This window comes from Periplaneta americana, chromosome 12 (assembly GCF_040183065.1).
Source record: "Periplaneta americana isolate PAMFEO1 chromosome 12, P.americana_PAMFEO1_priV1, whole genome shotgun sequence".
Taxonomy (NCBI): Eukaryota; Metazoa; Arthropoda; class Insecta; order Blattodea; family Blattidae; genus Periplaneta; species Periplaneta americana.
The window spans coordinates 30,582,198-30,603,027 of record NC_091128.1 but is presented as its reverse complement, the minus strand read 5'-3'; the positions used below and the strand labels follow the sequence as shown (position 1 = coordinate 30,603,027).

General features: G+C 35.2%; 1 protein-coding gene across 1 annotated transcript in view; it reads right to left on the bottom strand.

Annotated features, from left to right (window-relative positions):
- LOC138709949 (fat-like cadherin-related tumor suppressor homolog) overlaps positions 1-20,507 on the bottom strand; it is a 337,052-nt gene extending 316,545 nt beyond the window's left edge. Inside the window, exon 1 of the mRNA XM_069840634.1 lies at positions 19,250-20,507. Within this exon, the coding sequence (XP_069696735.1) occupies positions 19,250-19,263 (14 nt within the window). The 5' untranslated portion in view covers positions 19,264-20,507. The remainder of the gene's footprint in view (positions 1-19,249) is intronic.
- Between the last annotated feature and the right edge of the window lie 323 nt (positions 20,508-20,830).

Here is a 20,830-nt window from a genome sequence, read left to right as displayed (position 1 = left end):
TGTATCTGTATATTTCGTATTGTTCTAGTGTGTTGAGTTTTTGGTTTTTGGGGTTGTATGTGTAGGATTTCCATGTCTGTATTTATGTTATTGTATGTGTGGTTAGCATTAGTTATGTGTTTGGCATATGTAGATGTATTGTGTCCTCTGGTTATTGCTTTAATGTGTTCTTTGTATCGAGTTTGGAATGATCTGCCTGTCTGTCCAATGTAGAAACTGTCACAACTACTGCATGTGAGTTTGTATACGCCTGTGTGGTTGTATTTATTTGTTTGTGTGTTGAGATGTCTTTGTGGTGTGTTTTCTGTTCTGTATGCTATCACAGTCTAGTATATACAGTCGCGAAGCTCAATACGTAGTAAATATGCAAACATTAGATAGTTGCTCACCACTAGGATCGCTAATATCGCCTCATTACAGGCAATGCAAAATAGAACCGTCACAGTCTATTGTTTCTAGCACCCTCAAAACTCAAACTTCGTGACTGTATATAGTAGACTGTGATGCTATGTTGTATTTCTGTTTTCTGAATGAGGATGCGATCTTGTGTGTGTTTTTGTCTTCGTATGTTAGTGTGATGTATTTCTTGTGTTCTTGTGTTTGTGTTGTTTTGTGTGTTTTTGTGTTTGTTGAGTTTTTGTTTTGTTTTCCTTATGATGTTGTCTATTATGTTTGGGTTGTAACCATATTCATTACTACTTTAACGATGCATATAATTTTATTATTATCAAAGCATGGAGGGCACTTCACAAAGCATGGAGGGCACTTCACTTTATTATGAGAATCTTGAGAAAGGCTAGCCCCAAATCGAGGGAAATAGCATATCTAACATTAGTGCGACCGTTAATGGAATACGGAACTACGTGTTGGGACCCCTATAGAATATATCAGATAAATTCCTTAGAAAGAATCCAGTATAGGGCAGCTAAATTTGTTAAAGGTAAAAGAGAAGATGGGAACGATACGATAAAAGAACTTAAATGGGAAACTTTGGAAAACAGACGTAGGAAAACTAGAATAACATCATTGTATAGAGCACATCTAGGTCAGAAAGCATGGGTAGACATAACGGCTCGGTTAGAAAAGCCAACGTACTATGGTAGGAACGATCATGATTTTAAAATCAAATGTAGGAAACAAAAAACGGATGTAGGTAAATTCTCATTTTTAAATAGAACTATAAATGATTGGAATGACCTACCTGCAGCGGTCTTTGAGGGCTGTCCTTCCTTAAGGAGATTCAAGAATAATTTATAAAAGTTGTATATAAAGTGAAAATTAAAATTAAGGTGACATTCAACATTTAATTTTTTAAGGTGACATGTGTTTATCTAGCCTGACGAGTTACTTCCTTGGTTTGAATTGTAAATTATTTAAAAATAGCGTGTAAGAGGCCTCAGACTAGAAATATTTAGTTTAAATGTAGTTCTGTTTATAAGTATGCATAAGAATGCAATTATTTGACTTATTTGAACTGTTGTATCAGTGAAGCGAGGTGAGTCAGTGAAGTTATGGTTTTACAGTGCAGTGAACAGTTCCGATCAGTGATAATTTATAGCGTCAATGAAATGTGTTCTATAGTATCAGTGAAATGTGTTACAGAGTGTCAGTGAAATGTGTGCTAAAGTGTCAGTGAAATGCGTCATAGTGCCACTACAGGGAATGAGATGAGAGTAAAGTGAAAGACTATTGAAACTTATGTAGGACCTATACATAATTATGTAGGTTGTGTTATAAAATTAGGTGTTTTATTTTATGTTTTATTATTATTGTGTTAAATTGTATTGTGTATTCTTATTGTATTGTGTATAAAATTGTATATGTGTTGTAAATTGTATTATGTATTCTAAATTTTATTGTGTATAGCTTATCATTTTAACTGTGTATTGTTAATATTGTATATACCACTGCCACCGGGTGCTTGCCCACTTGCAGTGTAAATAAATAAATACATACATACATACATCATCGCCTTATTCTTACGAGTTTCAAATCGTGTATTTTCTGACAGTTTCAAGTCAATATTTTTTCGGTCAGCTTATTTAGCCCTACCTTCACTTTTGTACAGGGACATCATTTTATTTTTACTAACATATTTAATATTAACTTGTCTATACCTCTGGATCAACGCCGTTTGCTATCCCCTTGCACGATTGGAATTCGATGATACTGACGTAATATACAAACAAATCACTTTACTAGGTATAGGAGGGAAGAAAAGTAGTTCATCCATTTATGTAAACTAGGAAATATAGCGCTTTTGAGTTTCATCATTTTCATTAGGTTTTTGTTTAATCAAAATACAGTACAGTATTAACAATGAGTGTTTTTACTCACGAACTGAGCTGTCCATGTGGACGTATTCATTATGCAGTGTATATTATACTGTCTACAACACATTAGCGTACAATATAGAGAATGAAGATAAATTGAAAAATAATCATAATATGGATATTAAACACATTTCGATACAGGCTTCAGTTCTAATGTGCATATTATCGCACTATAAACTATTGTACTTAATTCCAATTACCAGTTCTTCGTACTAGTAACATGTTGAAATAATTCTGTACCTACTCTATAAAAGAGTACCTTATGTACTGTAAATTCAATCTTCTGCCCGAAAAGATAAAATTACTCAGACATACTATCTACTGTCCGTCCAAGTGGTTATGTAGTAGGGTCGTAGAAAGGAGGGAAATCACGTGACAGTTAATTACTTAACGAGGTCCTTTTATTCAAGTTATTTTAAACAGTTGTATAATATTACGTAGACGTCCAATTCCTAACAGAAATTAATGTTTTCAGAAAAGAGCTAAGACAGCCCAGCCATTAGCTGGCGAATAAAAGCTGGTTGGGGAAACCGGGATACGACGTAGGCAAATGGACGACAGTACCTGTGTGAAAATGATTCAATATTGAAAGCTCTTTCGTCACTGGAAGACGCGAACATATTTTTGGAACGTACTGTTTACTATGACCGTAAGGCTACTGTGACTGTATATGCGGTCTTGTATCTGTGTGGAGGACGGTTGAACTTCATTAGTAGAAGGGGTGGGAGTGAAGTACATTAAAAAACTCAAGTACAATAAAAATTGAAGTAAAAATAAAATGATGTCCCTGTAGTACCCTCAAAACTCAAGCTTCGTGATTGTATATAGTAGACTGTGATGCTATGTTGTATTTCTGTTTTCTGAATGAGGATGCGATCTTGTGTGTGTTTTTGTTTTCGTATGTTAGTGTGATGTATTTCTTGTGTTCTTGTGTTTGTGATGTTTTGTGTGTTTTTGTGTTTGTTGAGTTTTTGTTTTGTTTCCCTTATGATGTTGTCTATTATGTTTGGGTTGTAACCATATTCATTACTACTTTAACGATGCATATAATTTTATTATCATCTTCATCGCCTTATTCTTACGTGTTTCAAATCGTGTTTTTTCTGACAGTTTCAAGTCAACATTTCTTCCGTCAGCTTATTTAGGCCTACCCTCTCTTTTGTATGAACGTCAAAAGTTTGTAAAGCTATTATTTTCCATCCTATAGTCCAGCATGTCAAGCTCGGCCACTGGTGGCAGTTTCCACAGGTTTGCCATGAGCTCGGGCCCAGGACCTCTCGTGGCACGCGAGCTGCTTGCGCAATGCTTTGGCCAGTGTTGCCAACACTTGTTCATACAATCCCGCTAGATGGCTTTCGAAAACCCGCGATTTTCTAATAAATATCTCTAGACTTTAATGTGCACTTATTATTATTCAATAATAATAATAATAATAATAATAATAATAATAATAATAATAATAATAATAATAATAATAATGGTCAATATAGATCATCCATCCGCCAATATAACGACATCCGCCGCCATGTAACGAATATTGCACACTTTTATCATTGCCAATGTGGCGCTATAAAGCAATTTAGAACACTTTTATCCAGCCACAATATATTTCAATTATTCTTATTGCAGTATAGCCTATAAGTTACCGTTAAAACCCGAAATCCGATAAAACCAGTTTCAACTATTAAAAACTAGTTTTAAAAATGCAGACAGATAGAAAGTGAATTTTGTAAGATCTAGAATCAATAACAAGGTTAGGTTTGGTTTGTTTAGTTCTTTTTTTAGGCCTTTACCAAACAAAAACCTATCTATCTATATTTGCTTAAACTAGTTTTTACTAGTTGAAATGGTTTTGACGGATTTCGGGCTTTAACGGTAACATATATAGGCCTATGGAATTATCAACAGTAATCTCACTAGACGTTTTGATTTATCTAGAGAAAATCAAAACTCGAGTAGGATTTAATTGACTATTACAAGATTAGAAGAAATTATATAAAGATTAGAAGTAACGAAGTACTCCAATACAATAAAATATTGAGTTACGAAAATACAACTCTCTTCAAATGTATTATTGTACCATCTCAACATTACAAATATTACGCTAGATGCATGCTAGATGGAGTAGTGAGCAATGCCTTCTCGTCGAGAAGTTCTCGATCTATAGTTATACACGATGGCAATGTTACTAGTCAAGAAGGCTTTGTTGATTCAGTTTCATTTTTATTATTAACACAGTTGCATTCCACTTCAATTATCCGAATCTCAGTAATCAACGTCACATGACAGATGATTTTCAATAAATCTTAATATTAAACAATCTCTGATACGTGACTATCCATAATATCATATAGCAGAACTATAACATAACCTAACTAATATACTGTACACAAGTGTTAGAAAAGTTTTAATTAACGACGATGACATCAAAAATAAACATGAATAATTTTAAAAGGAATAATTATTGAATGTACAATTTTCAAATTTGAATGTGGTTGGTGGTTCAATTGATGTTATATTGGACGTGTGCGTAATAGAAGTGGAACTCGTTGATTGAGGCCTACATGGTGTATTCAACTTATTCAGGATTTCCGAATGGTGCTCTTCATTTATTTGTAAATCGGATTTCAGAAGATGCATAGGTATGATCAGTGATTTTTATTAATTCTTGTTCTTGAATGCCAATGCGAGTCATATTTGAAACTGCTGTGCATCGACTGGAGTGGTTTGTAATTATATATATATATATATATATATATATATATATATATATTTTTTTTTTTTTTTTTGACGTCCAGACCAGCGCAGTTTCAAATGTTGGCAAACAAAAAAACAAATGCTAGGGACGCGATAAAATTAAATAAATGCTAGGGACGCGATAAAATTAAACAAATGCTAGGGACGCGATAAAATTGTGCGATATGCAGCCATGATTGGTTGAAATACGTCCTTTCGTACCGTTTTATTGGTCAAAAGTAGTATGACGTAGTAAGAGTGTAATAGTCATTATATTAACACATCCATTATTTCACAAAACACACACTGAACGAATTAAATATAATTATGAAAGCCGTCAATAATGCTAATATGAATTTCATTTCAGAAACTTTAAAGATTAAAAACCGCTAGTTTTCCCGCTAAGCGGGCTAATATAATTTTACCCGCGAAAAGGTTATCCAAAAAAGCTAGATTTAGCGGGAAAACCGCTGAATTGGCAACACTAGCTTTGGCAGGCGGAGACGTAAGAACTTAGTCCAAAAAATGGCTGCGTTTGAATATGGAGACAAGATCCGTGCTGAATCTTCTACTTCGCGTAAAATTTTTAATACGGAATAAGAGAATCTGTTCTTATGTAGGCTTGTAGCAAATCATATTATACAATGCCCAGTATGCAAACAATACTTAGTTGGCCTATAAAAGAATAAAATGCAAACGTCACGCGGACTATGAAGGGGATTAGATGGAGAAGAACGACTTATAGTTTCAAATTCTATTGATCCTAACACTGAAAGGTTGATGAATACGAAAAGGTGCCAGGTGTCAGCTGAGACATGATCCTTCAACAAAATATAATATCAAAAAGTATATGAAATTACTAATTACTAGATTTCGTGGAATTGCCACGAGAATTGCAAGGTTTACTGAGCACGCGGTATAGACTGTAGCCTATGAGAAGGGGACGTGCAACAGATGGAGTATGCCTATGATGTAAACACTGAGCAGTATACTGCGGTTACAATAGAACCTGTATCCTGCATTCAAGAAATATACTGAATGATCATTGAAGTAGGAAATGTCTAAACATGTAAATACACAACTATTTTGTAGTGAGATATATTAACTCTTAAAATTTAATGTAATATACTCACATCAGACTTGAATATGTGCATTGCAGTGAAGAGTTACGTACATTTTGAGCGATTGCAAAGTAACCTCCTCCGATGGCCACTTGAACAGTTTTTATTTTAGGAAAATGTACGTTTAACATCACACGTGTTATACGAACATATTTGAAGAACGGAAAGTCACTACTTTTTAGTACACCAACTTCAGATGTCTTGTCGTGACCTGATGGTGTGAATAGGCAGAATTTTTAGCAATAATGTTTCTCAACTTATATTTCACTTTTTCTGAAATTAGTGAATTGTTATTTTGGATAACTGTTTGTGATACTTTATCCACTATATTAAGGGCTTCTGAGAGTTGTAGTTTAGACGATTCTAACAGAATGATGCTTTTGGACACGATTTTAAAATTAGAATCAATGAACAAAATATCTTCCAATAGCTGTTCAGAAGGCAATGATTTTACAGCGGAACTATCTGTGCAATCCAATGCATCAATTACCTCCATTATTTTGCTGTAATGTTCTGCATAATAATTAACAGCATCCAACCACGTTCCCCACCGTGTCAAGACTGGCTGCGGGGGTAAGGGTATTCCAGGGGCAATTATTTGGAACAGCAACACTCTCATTGTAGTATGTTTGATTGAATTCTTGTCTGCACTGAACAGATGTTACGCTTTCACTATTCCAACCACAGTAATGCAAAAACAAGTGTTTACATAGGTATACATTAGCTGTAGCTGCTCTATCTATTTGTACCGGTCACAATTCTTAACATGAACTGCTTATACTACGAGACCGGGAGGTCGCTCACTTCCTCTATACTACCGTACATCGGCAACCTGATTGCATGCTGCGTGTGGCAATTCAACGAAGTCTATTAATTACTGTAAAATCTTAGTGAAATAAATGTTTAGTTAGAATTTAAAGTTTCAAGAACTATTACATTTTTATTCCTTAAATTTTCAAATACCGACACTGTAATATGTAAACTGATATTCTCTTTATTATTTTTATTATTATTATTATTATCATTATCATCATCATCGTTATTATTATTAATATTATTACACTTGTACTGTATCTTAGAATAATATTCTCCTCTTATAAATTTCTACTCTCATCTTATTAATAATGATGACCGGACTGCGGCCCAAGGTATTGAAATGCATTAAGTTAAGAACCCACTGACCACTGTGTTGTGTAGATCGAGAGGAATGGGAGATTGAGAGTGCAGTTACTCCTTGCCTCAACATGTAAACATTCAGTCACAGTAGAACACAAAATAAATGATCACGTTTACAAAGTGCATTAGTAGTACAGAAAATAATTGCCTAAACATTCCATGCTTCAATTTACAATATAGTGTACAAATTTTAACAATACAAAATAATCATTTGTGAGTAGAAAAAAATATAATTACTTATATAAAATACATTTTTTTTTTTACAATTGAATGCATCGAATTACAAGGTACATTCGCAATGTATCAAAAGAAAAGTATCTCCTATTTTCACTCAAATAACTCTTTTCAAGAAACTCTTTGAAATACTGTTGAACGGGATGTTGGCATATACCAACATTATACACAGATTTCGATTAAACTCTTTTTCATGTTTTATGTCTGATTTTGATATTGAAGGTTAGTTTTGACTGTATAATCAAATATTTTCCACGTACCTTTTGCTATTACATTACTTTGGAAAGAATGGAGTTTTATCTGTCCTTATACTTTTTTAACAATTTGAAAAATTCAGTGTTTCCCCCCCCCCTTTCACAAGAAAATATTCCTTTCCGAACTTCTCTATACATTCTTCTGAAGAGAACGCTTGGGGCTCTTAATTTTCGACATGTTCCTCAGCAGTGTGAATTATAAAACAGCGACGTTAACACTAAAATAAATATGCATGTACAAATATTAAAATAAATAAATGAAAAGAAATAAAATATATTTGTTTACTCACAAGATCTCAAATACGTGAGGTGATTGCAAGGAATCACGCCAAAAAGAATTTGAATGCCGGTAATCGAACCCGGGCCACCTGGTTTCGTGGCCAGACGCGCTAACCGTTACTCCACAGGCGTGGACTATATGATCGGTCACAGAACACTAAATTATGCCGCCCTATTCATTACGACTGAATTACAATCTGCAATACTACGTCATCTGCTCCGAGTCTGGTACAGTGCTCTGCGAGGTGTATGGTGGCACTGAGTTTGACATCACTGCTATAGATGATATTTCAATTGCAATTTATAACTCTGTGCAAATTTTATAAGTGATAGCATTCTTAATTTTTTTAATGACGAAATTCCGCTTGCAGTGTTTTTTTTTATACTGGGACATCATTTTATTTTTACGAACATTTTTAATATTAATCTGGCTATACCTTTAGAGAACCGGAAACACTGTTCGCTACCCCCTTCCACGACTGGAGTTCGAAGATACTGGCGTAAAACACAAACAAATCACTTTACAGATGCCTCAAACTAGCAAGCTGTCTCGTTCGCGCAGGCGCATAGAGCACTTCTCCCCTACCCCTGTCCGCCTACTGCTGTGCACTGTGGACTAGAACGGTACAGTTCAGTTCTAATAACAGTTGAGAAGGCTGCATAGGGAGGGTACATCTTGAATACATTGTCAAGAGGTCAACTTTTCAGATAATATGGTGGGCCCCCTCCGTTAGCTCTACTACTTCCCCTCTCCAGGCAGCTTCCTATTTTGAGGCATCTGTACTAGGTATAGGAGGGAAGAAAAGTAGTTCATCCATTTACGTAAACTAGAAAATATCGCGATTTTGAGTTCGATAATTTTCATTAGGTTTTTGTTCAATCAAAATGCAGTACTGTATTAACAATGAGTGTTTTACTCACGAACTGAGCTTCCCATGTGGACGTATTCATTATGCAGTGTATATTATACTGTCTACAGCACATTAGCTTACAATAACTTATAGAGAATGAAGTTAAATTGAAAAATAATTATAATACGGATATTTAAACACATTTTTGAAAATGGTGGCCGTTCATTTCGATACAGGCTTCAGTTCTAATGTGCACATTATCGCACTATAGACTATTGCATCTAATTCCAATTACCAGTTTCGTCCTTCGTACTAGTAACTCATGTTGAAATAATTTTGTAACTATTTTATAAAAGAGTATCTTACGTAGACTACTGTAAATTCAATCTTCACTTCTGCCCGACCCGCACAGATAAAATTACTCAGACATTCTATCTACTGTCCGTCCAAGTGGTTATGTCGCAGGATCGTAGAAAGAGGGGGAAATCACGTGACAGTTAATTACTTAACGAGGCCCTTTTATTTAACTTATTTTAAGCAGTTGTATGGGTATAATATTACGTAGACGTGCAATTCCTAACAAAAATTAATGTACTCAGAAAAGAACTAAGACAACCCAGCCACTAACCTTTACAGAGAAGCGAATAGAAGCAGGTGGGGGAAACCGGAATGCAACGTAGGCAAATGGGCGACAGTAACTGTGAGAAAATGATTCAATATTGAAAGTCCTTTCGTCACTGGAAAACGCGAACATATTTTTGGAACGTACTGTTTACTATGACCGTACTGCTACTATGACTGGATATGCGGTCTTGGATCTGTGTGGAGGACGGTTGAACTTCATTAGTAGAAGGGGTGGGAGTGAAGTACATTCAAAAACTCAGGTACAATAAAAATTGAAGTAAAAATTATAATGATGTCCCTGTATAAACGTACTTCGTATGTAGCTATATGTTTTTATTATGCATTACTCCTGGAGTGCGCCTCGTAAAATCGTCGAACAAGCCATTATTTTCAAAGAACGTCACTTTCATATAGCCTACTGTTTTCTAGATGTGACATACAACATACGCCTTAATATGAAGCTGGGCTTCAAACATTACATTTTATTCATTTGCCTGAAAACAGTGAAATGAGATATGATGCCCATTCCCCACCCTTATAATACACGAACCGCCACTGGATTCCAGAAATCTGTTACGTTCATCATCATCATCATTAGAAACATTACATCTCCTTTGAAGATAACACTATTGGTCTCATCTACGCCTTCATCACAGGTTCAATCTCCGCTTCGGTAAGGAGCTTGTGGTAGATGTCACATGATGATATTGTATCGCAAATGAAGTAGCAGGTGATTTTGTAGCACGTAAATAGACTCGTCTTTACCAAGTTCTGAGAAATGTTCAAGCTTACAAATCCTAATGAGAAGACGCCGAGAATGCTTCGTTAATATTCATAATTCTACTCTTTGCTGATGACGCTACAGTCAAAAGGCAGAGATGAGATTCTATTTCGACACTCCTCGGCGATAGAATGTCTTTGCATACAAACAGGAGATTCTCAACTCCGAACATCCGCTACAAATCTGATATTATTTAACTGTACAAAATCAACTGAAACCTCTAATTCAAAAACGCAAGATGCCTTATTTATATTTACAAATGCAATCAGTCTCGTATCCTAAATATATGATTCAGACTTGTTCCACCGATGTCGGGGATTTATACTATATATCGGTGAGGGGAAGTTGGAACCGATAGCAAAATAAACAATAATTCACATCTTATGTAACAACTACAGAGGCAGTCTACGTAAAAGGGAACATAAGTCAAAAGGGGTGCATTAAAGAAACAGAGCTTTTATTCGTTTATGTTTTAAACATTACTAAATGTTAATACTTACTTACTTACAAATGGCTTTTAAGGAACCTACAGGTTCATTGCCGCCCTAACATAAGCCCGCCATCGGTCCCTATCCTGTGCAAGATTAATCCACTCTCTATCGTCATATCCCATCTCCCTCAAATCTATTTTAATATTATCCTACCATCTACGTCTCGGCCTCCCCAAAAGGTATTTTTCCCTCCGGCCTCCCAACTAACATTCTATATGCATTTCTGGATTCGCCCATACGTGCTATATGCCCTGCCCATCTCGAACGTCTAGATTTAATGTTCCTAATTATGTCAGGTGAAGAATACAATGCGTGAAGTTATGCGTTGTGCAACTTTCTCTATTCTCCTGTAACTGCATCCCTCTTAGCCCCAAATATTTCGCTCGAGCATTTTAGGTGTTATAAATTGTGTGTCTGTGTGTGTGTGTGTGTGTGTATTCCCCTTATGTTATGTAACTGATTTTGATTATGTGTAATTTTCTACTTTATTTTATATACTATGTAACCGATCTTGACCATTTGTAATCTTCTTTTGAGTTGTTTTGTAAATTAATTTTGTATTTCACGTATATTATTGAAACCTGGTTGAGTGGAAGAGAAGGCCTCACGGCCTTAACTCTGTCAGGCAAAATAAAACTACTACTACTACTACTACTACTACTACTACTACTACTACTACTAAGTTACTGTTACTACTACTACTACGTTACTACTACTACTACTACTACGTTACTACTACTACTACTACTACTACTAAGTTACTACTACGTTACTACTACTACTACTACTACTACTACTACTACTACTAAGTTACTACTACTAAGTTACTACTACTACTACTAAGTTACTACCACTACTACTACTACTAACCTTATTCTCAAAACACCCTTAATCTCTGTTCCTCTCTCAAAGTAAGAGTCCAAGTTTCACAACCATACAGAACAACCAGTAATATAACTGTAAAGGTAAAAAAAAAGGTAAAGGTATCCCCGTAACATGCCATGAAGGCACTTGGGGGGCATGGAGGTAGAGCCCCATGCTTTCCATGACCTCGGCACTAGAATGAGGTGGTGTGGTCGGCACCACGCTCTGACCGCCTTTTACCCCCGGGAAAGACCCGGTACTCAATTTTATAGGAGGCTGAGTGAACCTCGGGGCCGTTCTGAAAGTTTGGCAACGAGAAAAAATCCTGTCACCACCTGGGATCGAACCCCGGACCTTCCAGTCCGTAGCCAGCTGCTCTACCAACTGAGCTACCCGGCCGCCGTAATATAACTGTACTAAATATTAATATAGATATTAACTTCAAAATGTTAATATTGTTATGTAAAACATAGTGAATATGAACTGTATCCTTTTGTGTAAAATTGTTACATGAAGCTGGTATCAAGAGTATCCTTTTTACACAAATCACCTAAATTTGGTAGGCTGACAAGTGAAACTTACCAATTCAATTAGACAAATGATATTAATACTTCACTTGTTTTTTGAAGAACTTCGATGTCATTTTTAAATGCATTTCACCCAGTTTAAAAAATACATTACCCGTGTAGCGATGAAAAGAAGAAACCCTCTATAACAGCAATGTCAAAGCAGCGCATTTTTCTGACCTTGACGTCGTGCGCGGGCATGAAGCGCTAAGTATGGAAAGAGGAAGGGTTGTGTATATGAATAAGCAGCCTGCTGGATTAAGAAAACAGTGTTGCACAAACTTCAAACGGAACGTGAAATTTTATGTCATTTTTATATGACTTCTTTCTGTTTGATATTATCTATATTGTCTGTAAAACAAAAGTACTAATATCAATTTCTTAATATTGCAGTTGTGTTTTAAATGTTAATAACATAATAGAGAGTTAAGAAGGAATATTCACTTAAATTCCATAGTAGTACAACTATACTGCACTAAATGGATTAAACACATCATTCATAAAGAAAGTGATATCCCAAAAAAAGGGACTGAGCATGACTTGATAAGTTGGAATTGATATTGATGGTACCATTAGCCTTATAAAAGTAATAAACTAATCAAAACAATATTACAGTACAAAGTAAAGTTACCTAGGTACTTTATCTGTTTTAAGTGTAACTAATATTACATAACAAAACTCTTATCGCATTATGCTTTTAAGGTGATATTTGTGAGAAACTTCCTATCATCAGAATATTAAACTATTTCTCGAAATCTGCTGAAGCTATAGAGCTGACATTTTTACAACATGTGGGCACGTATCTTTTGCTTATAATGTAACAGTAGTTGCTTTGTTAATTCATTTCCTTACAAACAATTTCCATGCAAATATTTTCACAATTTTCAATACACTATCTTCAGTAATACGTATATACGGTATATTAGATTTACGAAAACATTCTGTAAGGCTACTAAATAAATAGGCATATATCTGAAAATTTCACTTTTCTATTAAAAGAGTTGAGAAAATATTTATTTTGCATAAAAAAATTAAACTTGTGAAAAATGAGCATAAAAATTATAACTTTCATTCTTATAATGCACTTATACTTCTCAGACAAATCTAAAAATTACCAAGGATACAGTTTTAATAAGTTCTCTTCCCTTTATCTATTGAATCAGTGCTGGCCATCCCTGTATATAGCTCGACCAAGCGGCATATACTACTTCTATCGTTTGTCTCTTTCCTTTCTGCTGTAAAGCACTCAGGCTCTCCTGAGCTCTAAAGCGCGCGGTTGCTCCTATGGGCATCAATTGACGTGACTACTCTATCAGGAACAGGATTCTTTCGTGTACCGTGGTCTACGACACGAAAGCTTTATTTTTCTTACGAAGAAAACATGCTAAGAATTTTTATCTCCCTTAAAATCCAGTCATTATTCCCCGGGTATTATCCCACCAACGTCGGATATAATGTCAAACACAGCAACCACTAGACCACCGGGGACGAGTACAGTGTGTGGTGAGCTGCGCCTCACCGTGGAGGAGTAATCTCAACCGTCATTGTCAAGCCAGGCGACCGCTAAAGCCACGAGAGGCAACATTATATCATATAGATCAAACAGCTAGGGTTTCACATTTGAACAACTTTTGTGGTCAGGAATTGTTCGAGACTAAAAATCAAAACTGAATCTAATGTCCATCTCTGAAGTTAGACGAATTCAAATAATTGTATTCTTCCACTCCTAAAATAAATACTTTTTTTTTTCTGTTCAGTAGCTTTTTCTTTCTTTAATTTTTAAACAAAAAGACTTGAATTTTACTAAATAGGCGTTTAATCACGATGCCAATATTTAGTTTTAATCGTAAAATCTCTCCTTAAATTCGGTACCATTCTTAGATTATTTTAGTAGGTGCTAGAATAATGTTGAAAATCGGTAATTCGATTCTTTTTCACGTTTTCAATTTGCTAACGGAATAATAAGACAGCTGGAAGGCAGTACATACTTGACTGAAGAGCTACTTTATGAGGTCAGTTCGTCTGTAACTTATCTACGTACCATGAGTGTAACTTAATGCTTGTAGTCGTAAAGCTGTGGCAATATTGCAGCTAATATAATGCAACTAAAGCAGCCGTGGCGAAAACGTCATCGTGCGCCGAGCCACTGTGTAACCTGCAACGTGCATAGCACCTATGGAAGGAGGCGAACACCCGAAGGGGAAGTGAAGCAACTGTCTCACTTATTAACGGATTTCATTTTCCTTAGTCAAGCACTTAAATACAATTTTATACAGTATAAGGTTACAAACCAATGTTTAGTAGGTGTAACGAAGAAAGAAATGAACAAAAAAACATAGGACACATTATCACAACCTATTGTCTTCAGATTGTCTCTGCAACAGTTTCAAAATCAGGAATTATGTCATTTACTGCCGTTCGTAGTTGATCACGAAAGTATTTGTCTATCAGTCGTGATCTAAATTTGGTTTTTACTATTTTCATTGTTGAAAATAATTTTTCACAAACGTAAGTTGTAGCGAACATGGTTTCAACAGAACAAGCGAAAAAACGAAGCTTCTGATATCTATTTTTTGGCAAAGATTTGGAAAGTTCAACATTTGCCAAGTCCTTACATTTAGCTTTCATTTAACATCACATTGTAAATCTGTGAGATTAAATTGAAGATCTAACGGCATTATTCGTACATCTGCTGAGAAAGGATCGACTTACAGAGATAATAATAATACTCCATGTAGTATAATGCTGTTTTATGTTATACAACCGTTTTCTCATAATACTTGTGAACAAATCATACCGGTACATTTAATATTCTCATCATATTGGCAACGAAAAAATGCGTCGTCCCTGAAACTTTCGTTTTTGTAGAGGTACATTGATTTCGAGAGAGACATTGGACGATACGCCACTCGCAGGTGAGACAAATAAGCAAATGGAACAAAGTTTGATTCCAGTGAGTGAGAGGGTGGGGGTTGGGGAAGGCATAAGTACGAGAAATGCACAGCTATCTTTGCGAGCCACAATGTGCTCGTGAGTCACATTTTCGGCACGGCTGAACTAAAGCATACGAAATACGTACAACTACAGCTTACAGCAGGGGTGGGCAAACCTTGGCCCGGGGCCAAGAAATGGCCCATTAAGACAGTTTGATCAGCCCGCTGATAGCTCAAGATCAATGTTCAATGAAGAAAACAATTTTTCATTAAATCTTAAATTATTTTGTAACAGCTTAGAGCAGTGCAAACTTGATCATTTTTCAATTCAACACATGTTAATAAAGTAATTGCAGTGACTTTATCCTGGAACATCTAAAATACGAAGCATCTGTTACAAATACATCTTTGTGTCTGGCATTCTCAACTCAATTCTCCTCTTTCAAATCTCAAAAGAGTAACATAGATTGGAATAACAGAAATTCAGAACCACTCAGGACTTTGTGTTTAATTTCAAGAGCATTTTGGATCACTCACTGCTCCCACTTTGATTGAGTTTTCTTTTTTTTTTTTTTAATGTGTCCCTTTAGATCTGTTTCCTGAACTTCACGATCTTGGTCTAAGGTTCGTGTACAGACTTGGCTCCAGATACATCACATTTGTACTTTTTCTGCTACGAATGTTATTACGATAACAATAAATTACGTTCAACTGTTACAGATGCACAGATTGTTAATATGTTTTTTCTGTGCACATAAAAAATTGCACCTAATATTTAGAATTATTGTTAAATGTAAAACAAATTAAAAAATCACATTAATATTGCAGATATTCAAGATTTATTACAATGTTCTTATTAAATACTGTGAGGAGTGTTTTTATGACAAGCCAGAGTTTAAAAAAAATGTACAATTATGTGATGATCTTTAAAAGAAAGTGAATAATGATAATTGAATGATTTTTAAAAATGATCTTTATAATATACAGGCCCACACTTACCTGAATATTGTACTAACTTATAGATAGGTAGGTTAACTTATATTCAAAACAGTTGTTAATACAAATTTAGTTAAGTGGCTCTTCAAATACTTTCTATCAATTTACTGGCCCAAGTTTAAAATAAGTTAGCCATCCCTGGCCTAAAGCAATGATGTATTTCTCGCTCGAATTTATATTAATGGCAGAAAGAGAAAGAACAAAAGTTTAATATGTTTACTTTGCAGTTCACTTCTCCATACTCAATTCCACAATCAACAACAAGTTGCCTAGATTTTTTAGTAGGTTATCTTACAACGCTTTATGAACATCGTAGATTATTTAGCGTTTGAATGAGATGAAGATGATAATGTTGAGAGAAAACCTCGTAAAAACCTCAACCAGGTAACTTGCCCCGACCGGGAATCGAACCCGGGCCAGACGCGCTAACCGTCACTCCACAGGTCTGGACAAGTTGCTTAGAATTTAGTACATAAATAAATGGAACCCGAAACTTCTTGAGTTGTAAATACTAAAATAGCGCTTGTATTTGCAGGGATAGTTCGAATCTTGCACACTTGTTGCGCTAATCCAAGTGAAGAGAGCAATGAACAAGGATGCTGTCCATTTTTTATACTTCTAGTACCGTTACACATTTCTGAAGCTTACAGCGTAATTTAGAAACACAATAAAAATCGTTACGCATTATCCTTACCTCACGTACACCGCAATTCATACAAAAACACCTAATTCGTAAATTAATTTCTATTTTAATTTTCTTCTCAAATAGAAATCGTATTATAGAGATATGCTGGAGTAGTTAGAACGTAAGTTATCAGTGAGATTATTCCAAGTATTCGCTATAATGTTACCTGATATTCGCCTTATTGTCGGGACAACTCAACCTTCTAACCAGCTCATGCGGTATGTGCACCCATAACCGAACATGGGACCTGCTCGCTGACCAATAGACCACACTAATAGGCGATTCCATATTAGGCGCTGTTAGAGTTATGTAATTATTAAAAACAATGTGTTTATATCTAAAAAAAAAAAAATTGACCTTATGCAATCAGTGAAAAGGTGAAGAAAAATCTGTGTACCTTCGATCCCGACTAATGTTATAATAATAATAATAATAATAATAATAATAATAATAATAATAATAATAATAATAATAATAATAATAATATTATTATTATCATTGGTTTTATAATATGCAATAATCGTATACAAAACACGGAACGTGCTTGCTTAAGCGTGTGTCAAATTCGCTTCCGCTGCCTGTACTTGAAACACTTAACTAAACGACATTTCATACAAGTTGAGAGGATGCGAAGGCATTTCTTTCCCCTTCTACTTGCCCTGAGTCCGTCAGTAACAGACCGGTAGCTGTTAGCTCTTATACTTGCACCCCCCAAGTTGTACACACATGAAAATAAAATATTAAATAAAGTGCATAAGTGGATATAAAATACAGTAACACAGATGTTTGACAATTAAATGTTTCAGTATATTTTAGTATCGTTCTTACAATATTTTCAACTAATAATTAATTAAATTAAGAGATGTTAATTTTTATTATGAAGTCAGGGAGGAGTGACACAGTGCAGATTGTTCCGTTGTGTATGCTTAGAGTAGCAATTAGCGGTGGAGAAAACATTTTATCTTTTGCTGTCAGTAGCTTTTTAATGTGCCAGTTGATATAAACAACAATAAAATGAAATAAAAAAGCTTAGTGTAGATTTTCGAAATTTATATTACCGGTAAACATTTTCAATAATAAGGATTTTCACTATGTTCAAAGTCTATTAGTCGAACGTTAGTAAGACAGACAGTAGCATCTTCCACTTCACGGATGGTAAAGAGTGTGAGTGCAGGGGAAAGCCTATCAACCAAACTGAAATGAGGATTACATTCTATACATCGTCGTGTGTTCACCTTTAATCTAATATAAATATACCGATGTCATTGACCTACTTATATGTAATGTAATTGGTTTGGCACCGTTTGCAAAGAATATTAACATTTGAAATTTGTACCTTTTCGCACCTTTTTTAACTAAATTAAGACACTTTTTTGCACCTAAAATTCCTAGCTCTAATTATTACCGTAATAGTTTAACATTGTTAGCCTGGGTGGCGCAGTCGGTAGAATGCTGGCCTTCTTTGCCCGAGATTGCGGGTTCGATCCCGGCCCAGGTTTATGGATTTTAAGTGTGCTTAAATGCGACACGCTCATGTCAGTAGATTTACTGGCATGTAATGCAATTCTTACGGGACAAAATTCCGGCACACTGGCGACTCTGATATAACCTCGGCAATTGCAAGGGTCGTTAAATAAATAATAATAATAATAATAATAATAATAATAATAATAATAATAATAATAATAATAATAATAATAATGTAAGCTTGACAAAGCACTAAGGGAACGTTTCAGAATGGGCATAACTACATGCATCTAAATTTAATCTTGACTTAATGAGACGTGTAAGATCTAACTTTCACTTTCTGTTGGCGCAGCATTTCCTTTTATTTTTCCGTTAGAGACCATAAAGAGTAAATGAGAAAACGCACTTTAAGATTTCGGCCTCTATTTTAAGAACATTTGTCCCAATTTTTATCACGGCTTTAACGAATGAAAAACGAACTAAGGTCCCTGATTATTAGGAAAATTTTGTCGAATCAGATTGGCATGAAACATGTTTTGTCTGAAATATATTTGGCTACAGATTTTTAAATCTTAAGATGGAAATCGAAATCTTAAAGTGCGTTTCCTCATTTACGCTTAATTAAATTAATTACACAAGTAAAATAATGCAAATTAGAAGACGAATATGAATAAATAAGTATGCTTCTTCAAGAAATGATGATAATAATAATATTTCAACTACGTAAACAGTTGAAAATGTAGGTATTAATAAAACACTAACAATCTGCAACTTACTAATACATTATACAAAAATTAGCAACACTGTAGCTGTGTAAACTATACCGTATAACAACAATTTAATGTGAAATACACATACCTTTTGTCACGCATTGCGTATTTACTCCTCTTCAATACAAAACACGCCGCTTCTTCATAATACACTTCTCTATTAGAAGGAAATCCTTTGAAAGCCCAACAAACTGCACAGAACACATTTTATAAACACAGAAACCATTTCAATTGTGATGTATAATTTCTAGGATGCACACAAGAATCAAGATTATAGCAACATTTTTTACCGGCTAAAGCACCTCGAGAACTGTGTTTACACACGCACAGACACACACGCTCTTCTTTAGAACACTCGGTAAATATCGTCACATTCACACGAACACTCCCGAACAAGTCGAAATATATAGTTCATTCTATATTTAAAAAGAAATCACACGCACACGCCGTCAGGTAGTATTTTAAAACTGCACGAAACACACATACACAGAGAGAGCGTTTACTGGTCGGAAATGAGTCCGACGCGTTGGCACCCTACAGAAGTACTGAAGTTCCTGGTAGCAGGCTTACAGACACAGTAGGGCTGTCCCTTCTTCCTTCCCCTCCTTTTCCCCCCACTCTTCTTTCCTCAATACAAGCGGTGTTTCTCTTTGTTCATAGTAGAACCTTGGTCCTGAATTCCATGTCTATTATGTATTTGGGAGAGAAAGAGAAAGAGTGAGTGAGTAAGGAAGAGACGGAGAGTGGGGGAAAGGTACACAACGGGAAGAGGTGGAAGCCAAGCTTCAAGTCGGTGCCCCACGCTTTAACAACCTCACCTCATGTTATATTGAAAGACTTTTCTCTTCCTTCACTTGCAGACGCTTTTGGGGAGGGAGGGGTTCACTTGCTAGAAAAGACATGTCTGACCGCGTCACTCCTAAGTGATAAACAGTTGAAATATTTAGTTTCCTTCTCGTCTCGGGCAATACGAACGTCTTTATACTGGCAGCATTAGGTTTTAGCTGTCACTTTTACGACAAGGAGGGAAGGCCAGTGTTGAATGACGGTTTCGGTTCAATTTCGATGCTTTCAAATGAGTGCATTAGTCACAGTTAGTGGCTCTTAGGCAGTGTGTGCAATGAAGCGTGGGACGAACTATCGACAGATAGAATGTCGATCACTATCGCAAATTTCCAAGCGTCCCACACTATGAAAATAATTAAATTAGCCGATATCTTCGAATGGAAGAAGTCAGACATTTCTTTACAGTTCAGGTTTTCTGAACAGTAATCTCACTAGAGGTTTTGATTTATCTAGAGAAAATCAAAACTCAAGTGGGATTTAATTGACTATTACACGATTAGAAGAAAGTATATAAAGATTACAAGCAACAAAGTACTCCAATACAATATAATATTAATTGACTTACTAAAATACAGCTGTCTTCAAATGTATTATTGTACCATCTCAACATTACCTAGATGGCAGTAGTGTGTTATGATTAGCTGTTTTCTTGTTATCAGTTGTGCCAACTATGGAATCTTCATTGAACTCTGTGGACGATTACTAGTCAAGAAGGCTTTGTTGATTCAGTTTAATTTTTATTAAAACATTTGCATTTCACTTCAATCATCCGGATCCCAGTAATCAACGTCAATTGACAGATGATTTTCAATAAATCTTATTA